Source organism: Phascolarctos cinereus, unplaced genomic scaffold, assembly GCF_003287225.1.
Source record: "Phascolarctos cinereus isolate Bilbo 61053 unplaced genomic scaffold, phaCin_HiC Scaffold_2;HRSCAF=192, whole genome shotgun sequence".
Classification (NCBI taxonomy): domain Eukaryota; kingdom Metazoa; phylum Chordata; class Mammalia; order Diprotodontia; family Phascolarctidae; genus Phascolarctos; species Phascolarctos cinereus.
The window spans coordinates 218,976,103-219,000,713 of NW_027555625.1; the positions used below are offsets into that span (position 1 = coordinate 218,976,103).

Genomic DNA, 24,611 nt, shown 5'->3' on the forward strand with positions numbered 1-24,611 from the left:
GGCAAGAAACAATCCAGACCAAGGCTATAACAAAATGGAAATATCAAGGGAAAAAGTTTAACAATAAAAATACAATAACATAGATAATGTTAATATTGGCCACTGTTTCCATTTGAATTTGACAACACTGGACTAGATAATACTATGGGGCACTTCTCAACTCCAGATGGATCTTGCTATGGTAAGGCTGATAGGTTTAACTTTGCAGTTCAGAACTTTATGTACTGAAAGTGGAGACAGATATTTGAGTTTTGCTAGGTCTTGGACGCTTAGGTATATACGATATCAAAAAATTCTAGAGTTCTAAACCTTAGATATCATCCTGTACATCTCATTCCTTTACAGATAAGGAAATTAAGGTTCAAAATGCATTAACTGACTTGTCAAAGCTCAATTCCTTCACTAATTTAAAAGATGCTGTCATCTCCTTGTGGTTGCTCACTCCACTGGTACAATACACACTGCAAAGCTTTTTCATGATTTTCTATCAGATCCTCACAGAGGATGGATTCAACCTGAGGTCTTTTATGAGTTCTTTCTGTGGTTTTGCTGTTCAGCTGTTTCAGTCATGTCCTCTTTTGCGGTTTTCCTGGCAATGATACTGAAATGGTTTGGCATTTCTTTCTTCAGCTCCTTTTACAGATGAGTAAACTGAGGCAAACAGCTTTAAGTGACTTCCCCAGTATCACACAGCTATTAAGTGTCAAGAGGAAGGATTTGAAATAAGGGATCTCTGGCTCTGGCCTAAAACTCTATCCACTGTGCCACCTAGCATAGTTCCCAGCATTAATATTCTGCTTATCTATTGTCTCTCAACTTCACCACAGGACTGTTCCCCTGCCAGCTACAGTCATTCACATACCTTTTATTTCTTTTATGCTACTTGGCATGCACAGGTCATCCTTGTCAAACACACTCCATAACTCTATTTACACTCGCCATGAGTTATCCTTTTGCCATTTGGGTCACCTGGAAGCATTTTCTTTCTCAGATTGAGCTACTCCATGATAGTGATAATTTCATAAATTAACACCACAAAATGTTGGTGTTAAAAAGGTTGGCTTTTGTAGCAGCAAGCAGTTAGGTATCACTTAAAAACTCTATACCATGGACCAAATGGCATCCAAATCAATCCTTTTCCGTTGAGTTCTGGGCCCAAATCAATGTCGATCTGTATAGGCTGATGGACTGCTTTAGTGAATTGACCCTGAACCACATGCAATAATTTGAACAATGCATCTCTCAGCTCTTTGTCTTTTTTTTTTGTGTCCGAATCTCATTGAGAAGGCACCATAGTGTGAAAAATCTTGCTGCACTCAGCATGATGCTGGTTGAAAACAACAGGATCTGTGAGAGGAACTCTCCATCAAAAGGCAAATTGTACACCCTGGTGACAGTGGGCAAACTCCTTTGGTGAGCACATACGTCACGATTTGATGTGTTAATTGATCATGTTGACGTTGAAAATTATTGAACAACGCTGTAGCTGTGGTCATATGTGTTATGGTATTTTATACAGTTACTTTTGGATGGCATTAATACATTACATGTGTGGTAGATATCTTGCCCAAGAATTGATGGGTACCAAGTGGTTGAGTCAGGATTTGAAGCCATGTCATGGGGATGAAAAAAAACAGGTGGGCCTTAAAGGCTTGGCAGCAGTAGCTGGAGCAGGTGTATTGGGCATGACAACTGGTCCTGCAGGTGATTCTAATCAGCTACACCCAGTAAACAGGCCAGTGCCAAGCTCAGGGCTGCCAAATCACCCAGGCAGCCCTCACTCCCTCGAACACTGACACATGCCCTAACGTGAATGCAGATGCCCATCCAGAGTCATTGTTTCTGGAGCTCAGCCAGGATGAAGGGTGCGGTAGGAATTACCAATAATGGGAAGAGTATAATTTGGCAGGAGATTACAGCATGCAGAGACTTATGAGATAATATGAAAGGAACCTTCAACCTTAAGGGAGGTTGGGAAGAAGTTGTTCTCTAGTGTCCTAGAAACCAAGATTTTCACTTTGAATGAAAGGAGAAAGGCATTAACTCCTATTGAAGTCCTTCGGAAATGGCCCACTGAACCTAGAGGGCTGTAATCATTCTTACAATTTGATACTAATTGAGAACTAAGACTGTGGGGTGCATGGGGTTGTGCAGAAGACAGTGAAAGATCCAGCCTTGCTAAATAAGCTAACACTTTGGATTGCTTGCCAGAGTTGAAAACACCTTTCCCTTGGAAAGCACAAAGAAATAGGGTGTGGTGGGTACAGGATTGGTCGGGAGGGCTCCATCTTTTCTCTAGACCAAACTGCTCATTTCCAGAATGTGGACAGAGCACCATCAGGACGGTAGGGAAAATTCTGCAAAGCCCTTGCTATCCCTTTATGCTGTATCAGCTCTGTGTAACCTTGGCCTCTCTAATCTGTCTTCCTTAAAGAGGGTAAGGTGCAAAAGAATTGAGGGGGAAAAACTAACAAATGACTACATTAATGGTAGCAGGAATGCTGAAATAATTTAAACACTTAGACAATACAGGCTATTCAAGCATTTCAACAATGTACAACAAAATGAATATTCTTTTTTTGACAGACCTGGGATTTCATTTGCATATGGAATTCACAAGGGAAAAGATTCTCTCTGACAAAGCAGATCAGCAACTATTACACAATTTATACTTTTGGAGAGTTGCCTGTAGTATGGAGAAGTTAAATGACTTGCCCAGGTTCACACAGCCACCTTGTGGCAGAGACTGGTCTTGAATTCATGTATTATTCTAGCTCTCCAACCATTACTACGTGATGCTTCTCAAATAGATACATAGCCTCTTAATTATTTCTTTGATCTATTTGATGTGGCCCCAGGAAAACATTTTAACAGGGGCTAACAGGACTAATTTGATGACAGCAGAGAAGAGAGCAGGAAAGCTTTTTGTACAGATGTAGGATTCATTTTAAGTTTCAAATAGGCTGCTACCTATTCATCCATTTGTCCATTGCTCCATCCCACAAATGGCCTTCATCTGTGTCTCTACCTGACCCTCAGGCCTAGCATTCTATTCAAGGCATTCCATAATCAGTAACTTCAGAGGCACCATTCAGTCATTCACTGAATCCATACTTACTGTATCATTCTTCATCAGGTCCACCAATCTTCTAGCCTGGCTAGACAGATCCCTACAACAACACAGAAAGAGAGATACTTTAGAAGTAGTGATGATAACTTGGGATTAGAAAGAGGGAAGTTATAACAGAGAGAAGTTAGATATACAGAGTCCAGATGCATGTAGACAAAAGGAGGATCTGGAAAGAGGGTGCCTGGTGCACCTAAATTTTGGTGGAAGGTGAAAACACAAAGAACAAACGGATGGGACTAGAAATCCCTATGTAGTCTCTTCTGCCACTCCTTGGGTCAATGCATAGTTTATTATAGCTTTCTCTCTGTTTTTCTAAGTTAAGCTTTCAAAATGTAACATGAAGGGTGCCACATACTCTGCTCCTGCCATCTTGGACATAACAAGCTTCTTAGTGCCTATAGATTTAGGAGAGTAGGTGAGCAGTATTTTCTGTTGTGTAAAGAGGTAGTAGGGAGCTGGATTTAGAAAGCTGAAGTAGAGATTAAGACCTGGGTTCAAATCCTACCCTGACACTGTAAGACCCTGGCCAAATAATTCTAGTCTCTCTCAGCCTCAGTTTCCACTTCTATAAAATGAGGATAATAATACCTGTAGCTCCTACCTCAAAGGGTTGTTGAAGCTCAAATACGATAGTGCTTTACAAACTCTGCAATACTATGTAAATGTCAGTGATAGACTGATACATGCACATCTTAGGAAGAAATACTACTTTCACCTTTTGACCATTTCAACTCAGCTAACTTTTAGTTTATTAAACAAATTGGTTCATCCCCAGAATTCCTTGTACAAGGAGGGACCATGCCCCAAAAGAAAAGAGGCCATGTTCCATAGATATTCTAGCTTCACTGAGATGACTCTTCATGTCTCAGTTCCTCAATCTATAAAATGGGGAAACAATTACAAATCTATCTCACAAGGATCTAGTACTGAGTATAAAGTGCTTTTGAAGTTTGGGGGAAAAAATTAATACTGAAATCCACTGCATTAATATAACTACAGACAGGTGTACTCTCTGCTGGAGATATTGATTCTTTATAGGAAACATTTAATCCCGTCACAGCTTCATGGGCCAAGCAGGCATCAGGGCGTCATCCCCTTCAACATTTTCAATTGGTGTGGGCTCAGGGAATGCAGGAGATTCTCAATATTAGCCTAAACCAAATAGACAGGCAGATCAATCCACTATAAAAGGAAATCACAGAATTCCTAGCAAAGCTTTAAAAAGCTGAGCCAGAAACCTGTCAGCCACTGACTTGTGTCACTGTTCCTTTTATGGTACAGAGGGTGAAGAGTTGGGTAGATCATGTTAGCACAGGTGACTGCACCTCTAGATCTATTCTAAAGGTCTCCTGGAGCAAATCTGAACCAGGGGTTAAGGGTTTGGTGTAAGTTTACGTAGTCAGTGAGTGAGTGGAGGTGGTGGAAATTGAAGCCAGGTCCTGTGAATCCAAATCCAGCATGCTTTGTACTACCTCTCAAATAAAAGCAACTGGCAGTGACCAAAAAAAAAAAAGGTGTGGACACATTGCAGAAATTAAGTTTATTCTGATTCTTCTTCTTCTAGCAGTAGAGTAATAACTATAGAAAATATACTTTTCTTCATTTGCTGCACTCTGCCTTGGCAGCTGGTATACTTGGGCTGCCCCTTCTTGCTTGAGCAGGTAAAGAAAGGCTTCCACAACTTGTTAGCCAGGTCAGCCTCAGCTCGGTGGCTGGGAAGTCTGTTCTGACTGGATGAGGCAGCAATCATTTGAGTGAATAATTGGCTGGAGATAGTTTGATTAAATTTTGCAGTCCTCCTGGTGTAAACAGAAGGATTAATACTATTAAAACCTGAGGTTTTCTAAACTCCCTTTAAAGGATGAGGGCTTATAAAAATGCTATCTTCATATGGAGAAGATGAGAAGTGATGAGGGTGAACTGCCATCCAAAGTTGTGCTTTCCTCTTAAGCCCATGTGTTTGACTCCCATGTCTACCCGCTTCTCTGAAATTCCTCTAATGTGTATCTAGTTTTCACCACCTCTCAGGTGAGGTGCTGTAGCATTAAAAAATTATGCACAGGTCATTTTCAGTCTCAAAACTGTCCATCTGAATGTGGACATTTGAAAATTGTTTCTTCATGCACATTTAATAGCAGGCTATGGTGTGTATTAAGAGAGCGTGACGTGTATTGTGATTATGCCTTTTGCTTTAACATTAATATCTATGGAATTTATTTGGCCTAATTGTTAAATAAATGGTTATGTCTGAAAAAAAAAAGAAAATATAGAAGACACCTTCCTTCCCCCTCTGACTTCCACTCTGAAACCCCTGCCTCCTACACTTGGACACACAAGTTATGCATATGAAACACATATATAATATATGGATGGACATTCATACATGCACAGCCACAAAATGCATAGAAACATAATATATCCAAAAGCATAATACGCATGTGTACACATGACGTACATATAATACACATGCACACTAAAGATGCTTCCAGCAATGAGCCAAGGGATCCCCTGAAAGTGAATGCTCTGACTATCCTGATACTCCCAGATCTCCCTTGTGCAGCCATAATCTAGTCCAGGAAGCTGCCAAGCAGTGCCCCCAAGGCCATTACTTACTCTGCTCGAGCTCCTGCCACAGCCTGATTTAGGAAGGCATTTGTGGTGAGATGGTTTCCAGTGCCAGTGGAGAAGCCAGTCAGGGATGGGTTGAATTCCCTGAGGATGTCTACAAACATAAGAGCAAACTTATGAATTCTGCATGAAAGCTCCCTAGGAAATCGATTGAACTTGGAGTAGAAATGGAGGAAGGAAGGGAAGATTACCCCGAATTTCTTGCTTCAAAAGGAATGGCACACAAAGAATGCCCTTAGGGTGGTGAAAATGTTGGGAGCAGATATTGAGGGGTACAAGGAAAGAAGCAAAAGGCAGAGTGACCGGGCTCTAGGAGAGAACAGAGTTCGATCTCGGTTTGGATCTTGCTGGTGTGAACTTGGTCAAGTAATTCAACCTTTGTGGACTTCATCTCATTAGAAAGTTAGGAAAGGTGATTTCATAGGCTCTGTCCAACACCAAATCTATGATCATAGACCTTAAACTGAAATAAAAGAAATCCCATCTACTTAGGAAAGGCACATGGCTCTGGCCCTTCTTACCCCTAACTGACGACCATTTTAACCAGTTTTGGTTTTGGTTTGGTTTTTTGGGGGGGGGACCCAGTGGGGTTAAGTGACTTGCCCAGGGTCACACAATTAGTAAATGTCAAGTGTTTGAGGCAGATTTCAAATCCGGTCCTCCTGACTCCAGGGGAGACCGGTGCTTTATCCACTGAGTACATAGCTGCCCCTTTAACCAGCTTTTTAAAGAGCATGACATATAGAAATGGTGAGAGGGAACAGTTAAAATGAACCACAAGATGGAAATAAAGGTGGTCTAAGGTCTGAAAAAGGTTATAACTAGAATATTTGAAAGAAGATCAACTGTAAAAGACTTTAAGTTAGCATCACGTGGCATACTTCTGAAAGTACTTCTGAAATTACTCACATTAACACAATGACCCAAGACCATTCCAAAGGAGCCATGATGAAAATGCTATCCACCTCCAGAGAGAGAACCTATGAATTCTGAGTGTGCATTGAGAAATACTTTTTAAAAAACTTTATATTTATTGTCTTATTTTTTAGTTGTCTTTTGCAACATGGATAATATAGAAATGTTTTGCATGACTTAACATGTATAATTCATATTAAATGGTTTACCTTCTCAAGGACAGTGGAAGGGTTAGAGGGAAAGAAATTGGAACTTCAAAATCTTTAAAAATGGATTGTTAAATGCAATTGGGAAATATTTAATGAAACAAAAAAAATTTTTTATAAGTTATTGCTAAAAGAGGACTGGGATAGCAGGAATGAGCAAGCTCCAGGTAGGGGTTTGGGGGATCTCATAAAACATCAGGCTGCATAGTTGGGGTACTGGCACAAGACAACAGTGAGGCAAATATTTCTAGAAGGGTACAATTATAAGGTTACATTAACATTGAATCGAGAAAAGGAAGAGTGGCTAAAAACTTATGGACAGAGGCAATTTTCCCAAAGGAACACAAACATGTGGCTTCTTCTATCATAGAATCATAAATTTAGAGGTGAAAAAGCTGATCCCCAGAGATTAAGTGACTCACCTAGGGTGACACAGCAAATAAATATATGAATGAGGATTCAAACCAAGGTCAAGGGCCTTATCCTCTCCACCACATTGGCTTTCTATCTGCAATATAACAAGGCCCAGGATATTCTCCATCAGAGCAGGGCAAGGGCCTAGCTGAATGTGGTATAGTAGAATGTGCTGGAGTTGGAGCAATGAAGACCTGGCTATTTATTGCTCTACTAAAAATAACAGCTAGAATTTATAGAGTCTCAAAATTCATAGTTCATTTTTAAACTTTAATAGCTTAAGCTAAACAGCCTTAATACCTTAAATTAAATAAATTTTGATAGCTCAAACTAAAATGCTTTTTTAAAACCACATTATAGCTTTTTTTTGACACCCTGTAAAGCACTTTCACGAAGCACTTTACACAAACATTATCACACTTGATTCTTACCACACAACCCGGGAGGTAGGTGCTATTATAATTATTCCTATTTTATAGTTTAGGAAACTGAAGTACACAGAGGTTAAATGACTGTGGAGGTTCCCACAGGTACTGAGTATCCGAAGTCAGATTCAAAATCAGGTCTTACTCTCTCTATCCATTGGTCAACCTAGCTGCTTCTGCCAATTACTAGCTTCACGATCAGGAGCAACTCACTTCACCTTTCCAAGCTTCAGTTACTTAACCTTTACAAAGCAGGAGTTGGACTTGTAAAGTCCACTGGCTAGATGTCAGAGGGATAGAAATGGCAGGAATTGTATCTCCTGTAGTAGTAAAAATTATGCTGGAAATACAAATGTTAGGTCCCAAGAAACATACAGGAATGGACTTTTCTAAAGCATCTACTTCCATCACAACCTGGTTCTCTCACTGGTAAGGCAAAGAAAGGAGGTGGGGGGGCTGATTCGATAATTCACATTAGGGCAATAAGAAATACCATTAAAAAAAAAAAGAAAAGAAATACCATTTCATGAGGTAATTGCTCACCTTACCTAACCGTGTTTGTAATGAACATGAGCAAAGGAGCAGACAGCTATAGTGGCAACTTAACGTAACAATCGATGTCTGCTGCAGTGGCTGAAGTAGAGAAATTATAAGGAGAACTTAAAAACATGAGCGTCAAGCTCACTCAAAGTATACAACAATAAACATCGAGTCCACCACAAAAATAGGCAGAGGAGAAAGAGGGGCAAAACATTGGAAAGTAGGATTCAAGAGAAAGAGATAAATGAAGTCAAAGGATTTAGTGTCGATAATTTAGTTATGAAGAGAATTGGAAGGTATTGTTGAGTGCTATCAAGCATGACAAAACGAAAATTGGCTGCAACCATTAAGATACAGTTTCTTAAAAGAAAAGCAATAGGGCAGCTAGGTGGTGCACTGAATAGAGCACCAGCCCTGAAGTCAGGAGGACCAGAGTTCAAATCCAACTTCAGACCAAACACTTGACACTTACTAGCTGTATAACCATGGGCAAGTCACTACTTAACCCCAATTGCCTTAAAAAAAAAAAAGGCAATGGTCTACATGTAGTCAGACCATTTACTGGTTAGAATGGAGGTGAAAGTAAACACTAAATTAAAAGAAAATAATAATATATGAAAATATTGTGTACAATTGCAGGGCCTCTAATAAACTACTGACTCTGAAAATTAGTAAATACTTTTTCCATTAATTTTGATTATAAACATTTATTAGTGTTCAATATAAATCAAATATCAATATAGTCATCACAACAAGAGGCCAAATGGAGCCCACAAAACACCTTCGACAGCAAATACATTATCTTAATTATGCAGTATGTAACTTAGAGAGACATAGCAGCCAAGGGCAAGGTTTAAGAACACAAGTTCTTCTTCAAACAATTTGAAAAGATGATGACAGATGATAACAAACACAATCATCTCACAAATAATGAAGAGCAGGCAAAAACAAGTCTGTCCAAAGTTTTAGCACAAAGGTCAGCTGAACCAAATCATCCCAAAAGCATTTCTTGTAGAAGTAGGAAAACAAAAAGATGTGGAATGGAACGGGAGTCCCAGTACTTTTACAGTTGTCACCTCTCATTGCAGAAAGTGGAACCACCACATTTGAGCATTTGTATTCAAAGTGGTGCTTGAAAATGTATGACTAGAACGCAAAAGTATGAATTCAGACTATTGTACTATAAGAGATTATGAGTAAGATGCTCCATACTATGTACAAAGTAACAGCAATATTTTAAGATGATGAGCTGGCAATGACTTAACTATTCTCAGGAATAGAATGATCCAAGACAACTGTGAAGGACGGATGATGAAAAATGTTCTCTATTCCCAGACAAAGAACTGATACTGCCTGAATACAGATTGAAACCCCTTTTTAAAAACATTTTTTCTTGTCCGTGTTTTCTTTCACAACATGATTATTATAAATAAGTTTTGCATGGCTACATATGTATAACCTATATCAAATTACTTACCTTCTCATGAGGGTGGGGTAGGGGGAGAAGTCAATGTTTTGAAATGAATGTTGAAATTGTGTTGACATGTAAGTGAGGAAATATAGCCTACTAAATAAAAGGTTAAGAAAAAGAATGAATTCAATAAGGGCATCTTGACATTACCAAATATATTAAAAAGATCATGCAGAGGTAAAGATCATAGAATCGCAGGGTTGTAAGACACTTCAGAGGCCATCATATAGAACCCTAACTTGAATAATGTCTACAACATTACTGGAAAGTAGTCATTCAGCTTTTCTTTAAAGACCCACAGTGAAAAGGAAGCCCACACCCTATCATTAAGAGACTCTACTTTCTTCCAACATTTGAGAAATTAGAACAAAACATGGCCTCCAAGCCTATTTCGTTATACAGTTCAGTAGTTCAAAGATAACAGACAGTGGTCAGCTGTCAAATCTTCCAAAATATAAATAAACTCAGGGCAATATTTTCAACATATCTTAAAGGGGAGAAAACTCCTCTGAATGGAAGAGATATCATTACTCCTATAAAGGCAATAGGAGAAAACTGCTGACTTGTAGGTGTTATTTTGTTCAAATCTAGTGTATATCCAAGGTATCCTTGATAAAAACATGAGAAGCGAACAAAAGCAGGCTGGCACAGATGATTCACAATAGCAATTCACATGTTCCTAGTTACACAATTGATTGAGGAGTGTGGCTAATACAAGATCCCACTGCTTTTATTTTTTAGTGATTTTAAGAAAGAACAGGCAAATTTATTGGGAGAACAAAAGGCACCCTTAAGAGCCTTCCTTCAACAAGGTATTTCCCATTCATATGTGACAATTACAATAAATTCCTCCACAGATACAACCACTAAGGAAATTTTGTTCAAATGATCTTGTTATTGATAACAAATGAGGCATAAAACAGGGAGACATGTTAAAAAAGGTATTCACCACTACCGTGATAATGTTGACCACTAGATCCAAATGGCAGCACAATTCCCTATAGATGGTGAGGTTCTTCAAATGCACCAATGTACAAATGGCTTTGGGTGGTTTACATTGACCCACCTCCAGAACATGGCAGCATCTCCTTAATGACTTCCATGACCATTCAAAAGAGAACAAGGGGATGAAAAAGGCCAAAAGAAGTGAATGAAGGTCTTGACTTACAACAGATTTATAGTGTTATTTATTGTGTTAATCTATCAATGTAAATGTCTTGGACCAGCACTAAGATGTATAATGAGCTAGCCTGAGTGTTAAATATGATGAGGAAAAAAAGCTGAATTTAATTTGGGAAACCACACAGGATGCTCCCTACTGTCAAAATGCATGTATGTGTATCAACAAAGGCAGGTATTGTCTTTTTTTTTTACTACCAGAGAACTCTGCATATAGAAGAAGTCTAATGAATGTTTGTTGAAGCAAACTGAATCACTATGTAACACTTCAGATTGTTGGTTGAGACTTTTAGAGGTAGAATTTACTTTAGACATCATCTTCTGGTCCAACCTCCTCATTTCACAGATTACAGAGCTGGAATGGACCTCGTAGGTCACAGTCACTCCCTTTATTTCACCAAAGAGGAAACGGAGGCCTGATCACACAAAATAGCAGAACAGAATTCTCAAATCAAAAATCAATCAAAATTCCAAGTCAAGTCTGCGGACTTGAATTCCAGTGTTTTTTTTTTTCCAGTGGTGACACAAGGCTCAGACTGCTCAGGCTATTTTGCCTTCTCTACTCTTTGAACAACGTCTTTGGTTAAAGCCCTTTGAATTGTAGGAGTCTTTGTTCCTGTTTAACCCAGGCACTACAAATCATTATTCAAGATGCCAGCATAAAGCACAGACTGCTCTGTTGACTATTGGAAGGCCTTGACAACCTGACTGTAATCTATCTTCTCAGGTTTCTTACACATCACAACTATTCATCAACTCCACAGTTTAGCGAAATAGGTCCTTTTGCTATTGCTTGGAGAAAACATGCCATCTCTCATAGTAAACCTCAGCACAGCCTGTAGAGCTTCCTGCCCATTCCTCATCCCTCTTGCAATTCCTAGCTTTTGTAAAAGCTAAGCTCAATTGTTGCCTCCTACAAAAGACCTTTCTCCTCATCACCCCAGCTTGGTATTGCTTCCCCCATCAGATATTACCTTGTATCTATTTCTATAAGTTATCTATAACTTGCATTTACTTACATGTGCATGTATTATCTTCCCTGATAAGACATTACTTCTTTGAAAACAAAGATTCTTTCTTTTCTTAGTCTTTGTTTCCCTACTGTTTAGCAGAGACTGTTTCTTTTTTGCATCTGTATTCCAGAGTGCTTAGCACAGTGCCTGGCACGTGGTGGGCACTTAATAAATGCCTGATGATTGATGGAAAAACCAGCTGCTCTGGGCTTTAGCTGCCAATTCAAACTACAGCACACTCTGAAATGGTTAGCAGCAATGATGCTGTATAGGATGCTGATTGTACAGTGACTCACATTTACAGAGCATCCCAAATAAGCCCTCCACACCAGAGCTTATTTATAGCTCATTTGTACAGACCTTGAAATGAAGAAGTCAGGGAATGCATTTGGGCACAGAATCATGCCTATTTCAATTCCCAGGGTTTGGGTTGGCCTCCAAGGTCTTGTCGGTTCTGTTTACTCTTGGTTATGACATCATTTTCTGTTATTAAGGATCAAAGTCTTAATTACAGATTTTCAATTGGCTTAAAGGTATCATAGCTTGCAAAGAAATACTATAAAGGGGGTTAAAAATAAGGATTGGTACACATAGAATTCTCCTTATGAAGAATGCTAAACGATTTAGGAAGGACAGACTGTAGTCAGGCTTAAAAATGAAACATGAAATAGTTGGAGGCTTGTGATGGGCCCCAAATACGGCTATGTTTGCAGAATGAGATCAAGATAACAGACTCCCTTCACACCTCACTGCTGGGAAGACAACATTACACGATGCTTGGTACACACACCACATCAGTCTTAGCTCTTTGTTTTTCCAGGAACCAGGGTTTCATTGCACCCAAAAACATTCTAGCATTACCACCCTGTAGATGGTAGTCGTCATTTGTTTTCTTAAGTACAAGGGGGTAAATACTCCCACCACCTTCCTCAATCATCCCCCAATCTCCTCTCCCTCCATCTTTTTTCTCTTCTCTTTTCTTGTTTTCCTTTCTTCCTTCCTTCTACCCCTATATGTAGAGTTTAAAGGTACCTCAAAGGCTATCTAAGTGCAAGCACTCCAATAAATAGATGAAGCCACTGAGGTTAACTGACTTACCCAAGCTAACACAACTAAATAAGAGGCAGGGTTAAAACTTGGGTCTTGGGACTCCAATGATGCCTGCCTTCCTTCCCTTAGACTGTAAGTTCCTTAAGAACAGGGACTGGGTTTATGTGTATATGTATGCATTAGAGGAGGAAAGGTGCTTTTCTTTTTATCCCCAGTGCTTAAGGCAGTCTCTATCACATAGAAGGTGCTTCATAAATCCTTTCCTCTCTTCACATTATCTTCCCTTTCCTTCTAGATTTCTGTCTTCATTTATGTCCCAGACAAGAGGCAATATGTAATATCCTCATTTCACTCTAGGCTGAGTTGATGCCCTCTTCTTTCATTTTCTTGTTAAGAAACTGTTCGGGAAATTACCTCCCCACCTGCTCACACATACTCAGTCACAGGTAGCATTGGGAATCCCAAAAGCCCAGTCCAGCTTGAAGGGCAGGGAGAGGGGAAGTGGGACACCAGAGCCAGAGACCACTGCCCCGCGCTGCATTTCCACAGTTCCCAGAACAGGACCCACACTATCCATGGGTGGCAATTTGTGCGTTGCAACGTTGGAAACACTGCCTCAAGCCAGTGTGTTGTAGCCTGAAAGAGGGATAACCCTTTGCTGCCAGATGCCTGGACTAGAGCTACCTGGGTTGCACAGGCCACCCGCAGTATAAATCGTCCCACAGTTCCCCAGCAGCAGGTACTCACTTGGTAGGGTACCGACGGTAGTGATGTTCTCATTCCCTCCAACACTGTTCCAAGGTGACGATGGGGTGGGAAAGTGGGGATAGAAAACAGTAATTAGAAATACAGGAACACTCTAAAGAATCACTCCCAGGGGAAAAGACACTTCTTGTCCCTGGGTTAACAATATGCATTCATTCTCTTACCTATTCTCGCAATAAATAGAATCCCTTTTCTACTCCTGCTTACTCTCCTCAAAATCTGACTTTTAGATGTTCAGGTTGGAGCTAACATTTTAAGATACTTGAAACCTTCTCGTTTTACAGACGAGGAAATTGGGGCCCAGAGAGGTTAAGTGTCATGTCCAAGGTCATAAGGCATAAAGCTGGGATTTAACCAAAATTCATTGCCTTCAAATCCAGTGTACTTTCCATTACTCAGTGTTTGGAGCTTGGAGTAAAGAGACTAAACTAAGTAACACTTTTTCCTTTGCATTTGAAGCCGTTTGCCTTTCAGGCTCTTGTGATGCACAGGGGCTTCCTATCACTTGAGTTTCCACATAGTTATTAGGAGGGTGGGGGTAGGAGCAGAGGAGGACACCCTGGGGCAGGTGGGGAGTTAGCTGGGAATGCTGCCTGGGGTCATTTCCTTAGCAGAAGGTATGAAATTCAGGGGCAGCTAGGTGGCCCAGGGGATACAGTATCAGCCCTAGAGTCAGGAGGACCTGAGTTTAAATCCAGCCCCAGACACTTGACACTATCTGTGTGACCATAGACAAATCACTTAAGTCCAATTATTTCCAAACAAAAATCACGAAATTCAAAATAGCATCAAAGAGAGGATGCATTTGGAGTTATGGACCTGAATCAGAATCTCATCTGCTCTTCTATGGCCTAAGAGACATTGTGTAAGTCACTTTAGAGCTGGGCTTCAGTCTCATTGGTAAAATAAGGTGGTTGAACTAGATGCCTGCTGAGGCACCTTCTACCTCTTAAAATTCTATGATTCCCTTGGAAGGGGGACATCTTTAGGGTCCCTAGAAGTCTAGGACACTCATAAGGTCTGTTATAGGAAGAAATCCTTGGAAGCAGTGAGAGGCCCTGGAAAAGAGTAGCTATGTGATTTTTCCAGGCCAAAGCTTTCCCATCTTCTGCAATTGGTGCCCCCAAATTAATGCTCACATCTCAGTCCCAATCCTTGGGGTTGCTGATCACATCTTTCAGGTGATAAGAGGATTTCATCAGTTTGAGCTCAGGGTGAAGAACATCTGGGCATGTCTTCCTTCCCCCTTTCCCCCAGAGGAGGCTCCTCCAAAACACTCCTTATGTCACAAAGAGGGGAAGGTGGTGTCACACTCACCTCCAAGACAAACCTCGGTACTGAGTTAGGACATCAATGATATCGCCAGGCTGGGATCCTGCACCATTACCTGCCTGACATTTAAAAAGGAGAGAAAGGGAAGTGAACTCCATAGAGAGAGCTCATATTCTTGTCCATCCAAGAAATGCTCATGTATATTAGGAGGCGATGATTTGCCATATTGGGACTTGGTGTTTCGCCTTTGTCCTCCCCAGGTCAAATTCTTTGACTGAATGTGTCAACCAATACATTTAGAGATGGAGAGGAATTGGACCTTCATATTCATTACTATGAGAAACTTTCTCTACCAATAGAAGTCTGTATCTTCTTTGCAATTTATACTTTCCAGGAGTTACTGATATATGTATACACAGCACACACACACACACACACACACACACACACACACACACACACACCCCTCTATTTCTATCTAAAGGTGGCTATCTCTTGGGGAGGGAGGGAAGGAAAAAAGGATGAGAAATTTAAATGTTAACTGTATTATGTATTGAAAAGGAATTTTAAAAAAAGGAATAGCAAGTTATACATAATAGATTTACAGTTTCCTGTGTAATTATCTTTTTTATACCATGTTAAAGAAATTTCTTTTCCATAAATTGAAAGAATTAAAAATTGCAAGAAGCAAACTTTTCTTTGACCTTTCTGTCCTGGTTTGGTGTCCAAAATGGAAAATACAAGTGTTTCTTAGCCAGGCCTGTCATGCTTCACTACAAATAGTTACAGTCTACCAGAGAAGTTAATAACCCCTCAAAGCATACACCTTGGTGGGGGTTAGATGTGAGCGAGGGCTGTCTTCCTGCGTGGGGCCAATTCTTTAGCTAAAGTTCAAAGTAGGATCCAGTGGAAAGAAAATGGAAGTTGGAGTAATAGAATCTGAGTTTTAATGCCATCTCTGTTGTTTACTACTGCAAAAAAACCCTGAGGCTATTAAGTTTACTGCTCACTTTGGTCTGACTGTTAGTGGCAGCAGTTGGGGTTTTCCTGGCAGAGCTACGCGAGTGATTTGCCATTTCCTTCTCCAGCTCATTTTTACAGATGAAAAAAATGGAGAGAAACAGGGTTAACTGGGTCATATAGCTATTAAGTGTCTGAGGCAAGATTTGAACTTGGGTCTTCCTGACTCCAGGCCATGCACTCCATGAACTAGTCATAGCTCTGTCACAAATTAACTGGGGGACACAGTTGCCTATGTCTTGCCATCCGTAAAATGAGGGCGTTGGATGGTGTGAGATGTTCTTAAATTATGATCCACAGATTTCTTTGGGTCCATGAACTTGTATGGCGAAAAAAGAAATACTTCGTTTTCACTGACAACTGAAATATAGCATGAATGTAGGTAATGAAATGTCATTCTGTAAATTGGGTCCATAGGCCATGGTGCAGATGGCCAAGGGAGTCGACCACACATACAAGGTTAAGACCCTTGTTAAGATCTGTGGAGTCTCTCCCAGGTGGAACATTCTACATATTTTTAAGCACTCAAAACTGGCATGCTGTGCTTTGAAGAGTAATCTGATCTCCTAAATAGAGGAGGGGAGGGAGGAAGCTCAGATCTGTTGTTTTCCCCAGGACTCCTGCCTCTTTCCTCCATCACCTAGCTTCCCTGTTCCGGTTATGCCAGGAGCTGTTGCTTCATTGGAGAAACTCCTTGGCAATCATCCAGAATAAAACCTATAAAACTTCGCTGAAACCTGGTGACTCATTACCCAGCCTGAAAGGATGGTAAAGAAGGCGGGGGCGGGAGGGGGAAGAGAAGGAGGCAGCAACAAGTGGAGGGGCCCACAACCAAAGCAGCTCACACTGTTCCCTCTGCTTGGGTAAGAGCTGCCTGTCACCATGAAGGGGGAAACCTCAGAAATCTAATGAAAAGCATTCAGCTGTTTCTGCCTGGTGGAGGTCAATGTGGCATTTGTAGTGTATCTAAGCCCATGCTTGGGGAGGGCTTTCAAAGCAGAGAAAATGGTATCAAATTGCCATCTGAAGACCTCTGTTATCAGAGGAGTTATGAATCTCCAGGAAAAATGTACAAATAAGCCGAGAAATCTCCCTTCTACGGATGGGGCTTTTTCCCATGTTGAGCTGCTTCTTGATATACTTAAGGACTCCCCAGATGAATGAATCTGTACTGTCTACATAGTTTTCTCCCAGAGCACCTGGAGAGGTACAGGTGGCAGGTAAAGTTCCTTTTAGAGGAGAGTGAATGAAGAGTTTGGTACAATTTTATTAGAATCACCCCGTCATCCAAACACCCTGCTTACCAAAGCAGCCTAGGAGTGTAGTGGTAAGAGCACTACTCCTAGACTTAGGAAAATCGGATTTCAAATCTGACAGACACTGACTACCTGTGTGACCCTCGGCAACTCACTTGACTTCTTCATACCTCACTTTTCTCATCTATAAAAGAGAGAAAATAGTGAGGATCAAATGAAATTATATTTGCAAACTTTACAAATTATAAACTATATAAATGAGCTATTATAATTATGATTATTATCATTGCTAACCATTCATTCCTTATCATTCTATACCCCCTGACTAATCCCTATCTCCCTTATCCAAGCTTTAGATTTCAAAACTACCTTCCTCCCCTGTACCACAAACTGACGGTGGCAGAGGGTTGATGTGAACAGCATGGTAGGGATGAAGGAAAACACCTTGGAAGTTTAAAGTATAAGAGGCTTAACTACTGCAGTTGAGAGGGATTTGCTCTGGAATAAGCTTTTGTTTCCAAGTTTCATATTAAGACTTCCTCAACCTAGCCCAAACCTAATGCGTGGGTCTGACCACATCACTCCCCTACTCAAGAAACTTCAGTGGCTCCGTATTACCTCTAGAATAAAAGACAAAATGCCAGTTTTGCATTTAAGACCTTTCATTCTCTGGCTTCTCCTGCCTTATTACATGTGCTTTTCTCATGCCTAACCAGCCAGCTTGCTGGTTTCTGTACAGAACATTTAATCTCCAATATCTAAGCCTCTTCAGGAGCTGTCACCTATACTGGGATGCTCCTCTTCCTCATATCTGAGTTAATAGTATCCCCCTCCCAACCCTGAAATTACCTGGTAAAAGTATTTTATTATTTACTTATCTGTATACACACTATTGTTGCACCAGTAGACTATAAACTCCTTGTTGACTGATACTGTTATTTTTTCATTATACATCTGCACAGTTTAGCACAGTGTCTGGAAAACAGTAGACACTTAACAAAAGCTTATTAAATTGTATTGAACCCAGCCAGCCAAATTCCCCTGCCCCCAATCCAAATGACTTACGGTTAGTGAGTCTCCCAGCGCTCCTATCACCTTGATATCAGCAGGTCTCAAATTATGAACTGAAAAAAAAAAAACAACGGAGGTAATGGAAAGGGCTTAGACCCCATGAGACCTATGGGACACTCTACTGCCACAACTAATCAAGAGGACCTAGAAAATTTGGAAGAATTTTTTTAAGTGCCTTTCAGCGAAGATAGTAGATAAAAGTTTTCTTTACTGCATTCACCTTCAGGATGGAATCACGGAACATGAGAAATTTGCTTTAGTGGACTGAGGTAATGAGAGCTGACATTTACATAGCTCTTTAAAGTTCACAAAGCCTATACCTGGGATAATACAATCATAAACCTGGAGGTGGAAGGGTCACCTAATACAGCTTTCTCATTGTACATTTGAGGAACCTGAGACCAGAAAGGCTAAATCAGGGCACACTGTTTATAACCATGGGAATTAAGCATCACAATTTAGTCTCTCTCAACCTTCTTTCGCCCTTCATTGGAGCCGCTCAACAATCTGGGGACATTGGGACTGGGTATATTAATTATTCCCCCTCTTACAGTGAGGAAATGAAGGTTTAGAAAGGGGAAGTGACTTGCTTGTGGTTTCATAGCTATGATAAAATCCATAGTGGAATCACCAAATTGGCACTTTTTCCATTACGCCATGTTGCTGCCCTTGGTGGCTGATCCCAAGTGTGGGGGTTAGAAAAGGTGAACACATTTTCCCAAGTGTGGAAGACTCTTTGATGATAGCAGATACTATAAACTGAGTACTCATTTTTCTAATATGAGGGAAGTGGTATAGTTGTAGTAAGGGCACCATGCCCAAATACCTATTTCTTTCATCCACCTACTATCTTAGAAGCTACATAAAATCTATACAACAAAAAAAGAAAATACTCATATTACCTACATTTTCTTCTTTCTGTCTCTGGGTCTATCTCTGCCTTCATTCCTTCTTTCTTTCCTTCCTTCCCCCCCTTCTCTTTCACTTTCATCTCTTCTTTCCTTCCTTCCTTCCCTCCCTTCCTCATGAGGCTAAAGCATATACTAAATAAGGCATGTAAATGTGATTGGTGGCAACAACACAGAATGTAGAATCAGCAGATCTGAGAGGTAGCAATGTAGAGTGCAAAAGAATGCCAGATTTGGAGTTAGAAGATCTAAAAGGTAAAGCCCTGGCTTTGCAGTCAAATAACATGGGTTTAAGTGAAGGCTCTAACACTAATTGTGTAACTTTGGGCATGTTTCCTAAACACAAGCTTCCTAATCTGTTAAATGGGTAGAGGTGGACTAGATAGCTTCTAAAGTCCTTCCTTAGCCCTCAATCTATGATATTACTTACTAGCAAAGTGACTATTCAAATTATTTTACCACTGTGACTCAATTTCCTCGTTGGGCAAAATGAAGATGATACATACCTCATTGGGATCTTGGTGAGGAGAGCATCATATTCTCATAGAAATGAACTTTGAGATCACAGTCAAGTAATTTAATCCTCCTAAGTCATCACATTGTCAGCATGATGTGCTGAATTTGGAGTGCTAAGGGCTAGATTGAAATCCTGATTCTACATGTATCAGACTATGCTTTCACTTAACCTGTCTGAATCTGTTTTCTTATCTAAAAAGAGACATTTGGATCTGGCCTCAGAGGTTGCTTTGTGCTCTAAATTCTGTAATCACTCTCATGAAGTGTTCTCTCTGCCTTTCTTAATCATTCAACAAGTCAGTAAATATTTGATTAAGTACCTACTATGTGCAAGGCACTGTGATAAGCACTGGGGATACAAATAAATGACAATCCCTGTCATAAAGGAGTTTACAGTTTAATGAGGGAGACAACATACAAATATCTCTTTACAAGATTAATTGGGAATAATCATTTCAGGGAATTATTCAAATTAACAGGGATTTGGGAAAGTCTTCTTGTAGAAGCTGGGTTTTAGCTGGGATATGCAGGCATGCTGGAAGTGGCCCCCCAAGATGCCTCATTCACACCAAAGCAGAGTCATAGACGCTGGGCTAACACAGAAGGCTTACTGGTTTAGTTGCCAATCAGTCAATTGGCATTTATTGAGCACCTAGTTTAAAGCAAGCAATTTGCTAAATGCTATAGATACAATGGCAAAAATTAATCCACACTCAAGGAATACACAGTCTAGTTCTCATATACAAATAACTATATACAAATAAGACATATATGAGATAAATTGGAGATAAACCAGAGGGTAGAAACCTGCATTAAAAGGGATCTAGAAAGGCTTCTTCTGGCAATTGCCCAAGACAGGAAGATAAAAACTGCTAGAACATTGAAGAACATTGTCTCCAAGGAGGCTCACTTTCTCCTGGCAAAGAGCAAACCTATTTCATAATACATGAAGAATTACAGCAAGGAACTAGATCCTTCCAACAGGACAGGACAACAACATGCGAGCTCAATAAAATCCCAATCCCAGAAGCATAATTATATTAACTGAGGGGCAGCATTAGCATTTACTGAGAGAAAAGTTCAAAGTGTTCCAAGTTGAGACTCCTGGCTATAGAGAAAACTTGTCTAATTTCTCTGCAATCTCAGCAGCGAAGAAGATCCTGTTCACTTCAAATCATTGCTTTCTTTGGGAAAGCAAAAGTCATTTTAATTTTTTTTCATGGCAGGAATGAAAGCCAGCTTTCACTGTCACTTCTGTCAGAGCTCTGCCCTTTTGGGGGCCTAAATTACTGCTTTTCATGTTTGATTTAAAGTTACTGACAAGAGCCATCACTACTAATTCTGTTGTGCAGGGCAAAGAAGTTAAGGGTGGGAAGCAGACCTCAAATCTAGGGGAAGAGGGAGAGACCTTGGACTTCAGGACACAAGACCCTATCTATGTAGCACAGAGGTCTTGAGATATTGCTCCATAGTGGGAGATCCAAGAACCCAAGATATGACAGAAAATCATGTGGTTGCTGCAGGAGAGAGCACCACCAGGAAAAAGGGGCACAGTGAGATTATGCTGAGTCAAGGAGGCACTTACTTTTTTTGGGAAAGAACATTTGGAAGAAGCTGCCACTGGATAACTTCCCCCCCCCTTTTTTTTAGACAATTGGGGTTAAGTTAATCCTTGGGTCACACAGCTAGTAAGTGTCTAAGGCTGGATTTAAACTCAGGTCCTCCTGATTGCAGGGCCAGTCCTCTATCCACCTAGCTGGCTCCTTAAAGAAATATTCTTACTGAGGAAGTATAACTATGTTTAAATGTTGGCATCTTCATGCGAAGCCCCACTCAACCTGTCCTAGGTATGATTCTCACTGTTCAATGTTCAAGACTAACGTGGATAACTTAAAAAGACTGATGTACCACCATTAGTTCTTCCTACAAAGTCCATTTAAATATACTAACACCATTTATTAAAAATAAGGATGGGGCTAAGGACTGTACCTATAATTTCATTGATATGAGGAACTTCCCAATGAGAAAACTTCCTCAGAGGTTCTGTAGTCCAATCTGCCATAGTGCTGAGAGTTGAGTAACACCCTCAAGATCACAAAGCTAGGGACAGCTAGGTGGCACAGTGGATAGAGCACTGGCCCTGAGGAACCCAGGAGGACCTGAGTTCAAATCCAGCCTCAGACCAAATAGTTGACACTTACTAGTTGCGTGACCCTGGGCAAGTCACTTATGCCCAATTGCCTAAAAAGGAAAAAGAAAAGATCACAAAGCTAAATAACTCCGTTTATAAGGATCACAAAGCACTTTGCTCACAACCATTACGTGAAAGGGGTAATGCAATTAATATTCTTATTGCCTTTGCTGGAGACTCACAACCAACTAGTCTGATAACTGCCCTCTAGGTTCATGCTTTTTCTCTGCCTATATTTCATACTTTCGATGTGTTTTTTGAAGCATATGAAGTGATGTGGCTGGCCATAAGAAATGGGAATAGGTGTCTAGGTAAACAGAGTAGAAGGTAGTAGAAGAGAGTAGAAGTACAGAGCTGAAAGAAGTCAGAATTTGGGCAAAACAAGACTGTCACTTAAGATTGGCAATTGTACCTGCAACTGCGTGACAAATCCTTTTACTAAGAGGATTTGTTCTGTGAATTTTGGATTTAGTCAAAGGATCACACTTGATGACCTGAGGGCCACATGTGGCCTCCAATCCCAAAGTTCCTCACCCCTGTAACTAGGTCCTTCATAATAAAGCCAATGAGTAAGCTATTGAGACATAAGTGCCATGAGAAGAGTTTGACCTGTTATCTGAAAGTATAGGAAGGTAACACATTTTTTGGTTGACCTTGACTGCTGGTTAGGGTTCATTAACATCACGGATAGCTAGAGGCACAGCCCAGTGTTTTATAGATGATCTAGGAGGAAAGGACAATTAAGAGATAAGATGAAATCTGTGGGCTGATTAGCTGAATACTATGGTACAAAACGTCCACACAAAATGACAGTGTGTTGATAGATACATCATTCAGACTTTCAAGATCTTGCAGATTTCTCAGGGAGGAGCTTTTGGACTTTTGTCGGAAGATGGATTGTATACCATAATAGCTCACATTTATATAGGCTTTAAGGTTTACAAAATGTTTTTCATACCTTATCTCATTTGCTCCTCACAATAAACCAGTTAGGGAGGTATCACTGGCCCCAATTCAAAGATGAAGAAGTCGAAACAAGCAGTGTAACACCACAGAAAGTTAGAGAGTCTGATCAAGATTCTACCTTTCAGGCTTTGGACAAGTCACTTAGGCTCTCTAGGTTTCAGTTTCCTCATTTGCAGGATGAGAGGACCAAAGCAGATGTTCTCTGAGGTTTCTTCAATTATCTCACCTTTGATACAAGGCCAGTTGTTTTCCCTGAGATATTTCAAGTTTCCTCCTATTTTTTGGATTATTTTAACTTTATTTTATTACTTCATGATGCCTCAAGAAGTTATCAGCTTCCTGTTAACCAATTCTAATATTTAAGGAGTTATTTTCTCCAGTGAAGCTTTGTACCTCTTCTACCATTTGGCCAATTTTTATTCTTAAGGAATGATTTTTCCTCAGCAATTTTTGGGCATCTTTTACCAAACTATTAATTATCTTTTCATAATATTCATATTTGTCATTTCTTTCCCCCATTTGGCCTCTACCACTCTTATTTTACTAAAAACATTTTGTTTTCGCTTTTGAAAAAAATCTTCCTTTAGCTCTTCTAGTAATTCTTGTTTGGCTTGTGACCAAGCTGGATTTTTCTTTTGCATATCATTGTCTTTTTTTATATTGTTGTGTTGAGCTTCCCTGTCACCTTAAAAGCTCTTTATATCCGTGTTATCATTTTGTTGTTATGCAAACAACAAAATTTTTCTAGGCTACTTTGCAATTTTATGTTAGAATTGGACTCTGCTCATTTGGACATGGGGAGGGGGATGACTGGTGTGAATATCTGTCTGGAATTATGACCTAGACCTGCAAAATGGGTGACAGAGCTGCCAGACAGCACTTGTTCCAGCCCCTAGGACTGGTAAAGAAGAGCCATGAAATCTCTTTCTGACCAGATGTTCAGTCTCCTTAGCATAGAAGAGGTTTTGGGGGAGGCACAGCCGACTTGCTAAGCTGACTGCTTTTGAGCTCCAATTTGACGTTTCTTTTAGTTCAAGATCTATGATCTCCATTAGACAAGTTAAGGGACTTGATTTTAACCCAGAGTTTCTAGAGCTCAAGTAGAGATTCCAAATCCAGGTTGACTCTTTGTAACAAAGTATCATGTGTAATAGGAAACTTGGCCATTTAGGATTTATAGGAAACTGTAAGCTATGTATTAAAGTTTAATCCCTGAAAGAGACTGAAGGATTCTAACAGCTAATAACTGGAGGAAGGCTCTGCTGTTTGTTTGTTTTGTCTTTTCTAATTTGGAGAGAGGGGCTGGTTTGAGTTAAATCACTTAAAATCACTAGGACAGGAGTGGGGAACCTGCACTAGGATCTGGAAGCAGAGAAGCCAAAGTACTCCTCATTAATCACTAGTCAGGTCTTTCAAACTCACTCACTTGCTACTAAGATAACATCAACTAATTGCCTTAGCTAAAGGAGCTTTGTTTTGGAGAACAAGGTAATTACTGGGCTTTTTTCCTTCCTCTCATCTGTTTTGGGAGGTGCTGCTTTCCAAGCAGAAGGTGATAGGCAGAGGGTTCTGCCGGTGAGCTGGAAGGGCCAGATAATAATGAGCAATGCAACAAATCCCCTAGACAAAGCAGGAAAGACCTTAGAAATCAATGAGCTGAATACCATCTATACAC

The 24,611-nt window shown here is 40.2% G+C and overlaps 1 protein-coding gene across 1 annotated transcript in view; it reads right to left on the reverse strand.

The window, feature by feature from the left end:
- The window catches only part of PLB1 (phospholipase B1), a 201,375-nt gene that overhangs the window by 109,827 nt on the left and 66,937 nt on the right, over window positions 1-24,611 (reverse strand). The window contains exons 19-23 of the mRNA XM_020983774.2: window positions 18,350-18,408; window positions 15,054-15,127; window positions 13,719-13,762; window positions 5,744-5,852; window positions 3,119-3,170 (exon numbers count right to left, since the gene is read on the reverse strand). Of these exons, the coding sequence (XP_020839433.2) occupies window positions 3,119-3,170; window positions 5,744-5,852; window positions 13,719-13,762; window positions 15,054-15,127; window positions 18,350-18,408 (338 nt within the window). The remainder of the gene's footprint in view (window positions 1-3,118; window positions 3,171-5,743; window positions 5,853-13,718; window positions 13,763-15,053; window positions 15,128-18,349; window positions 18,409-24,611) is intronic.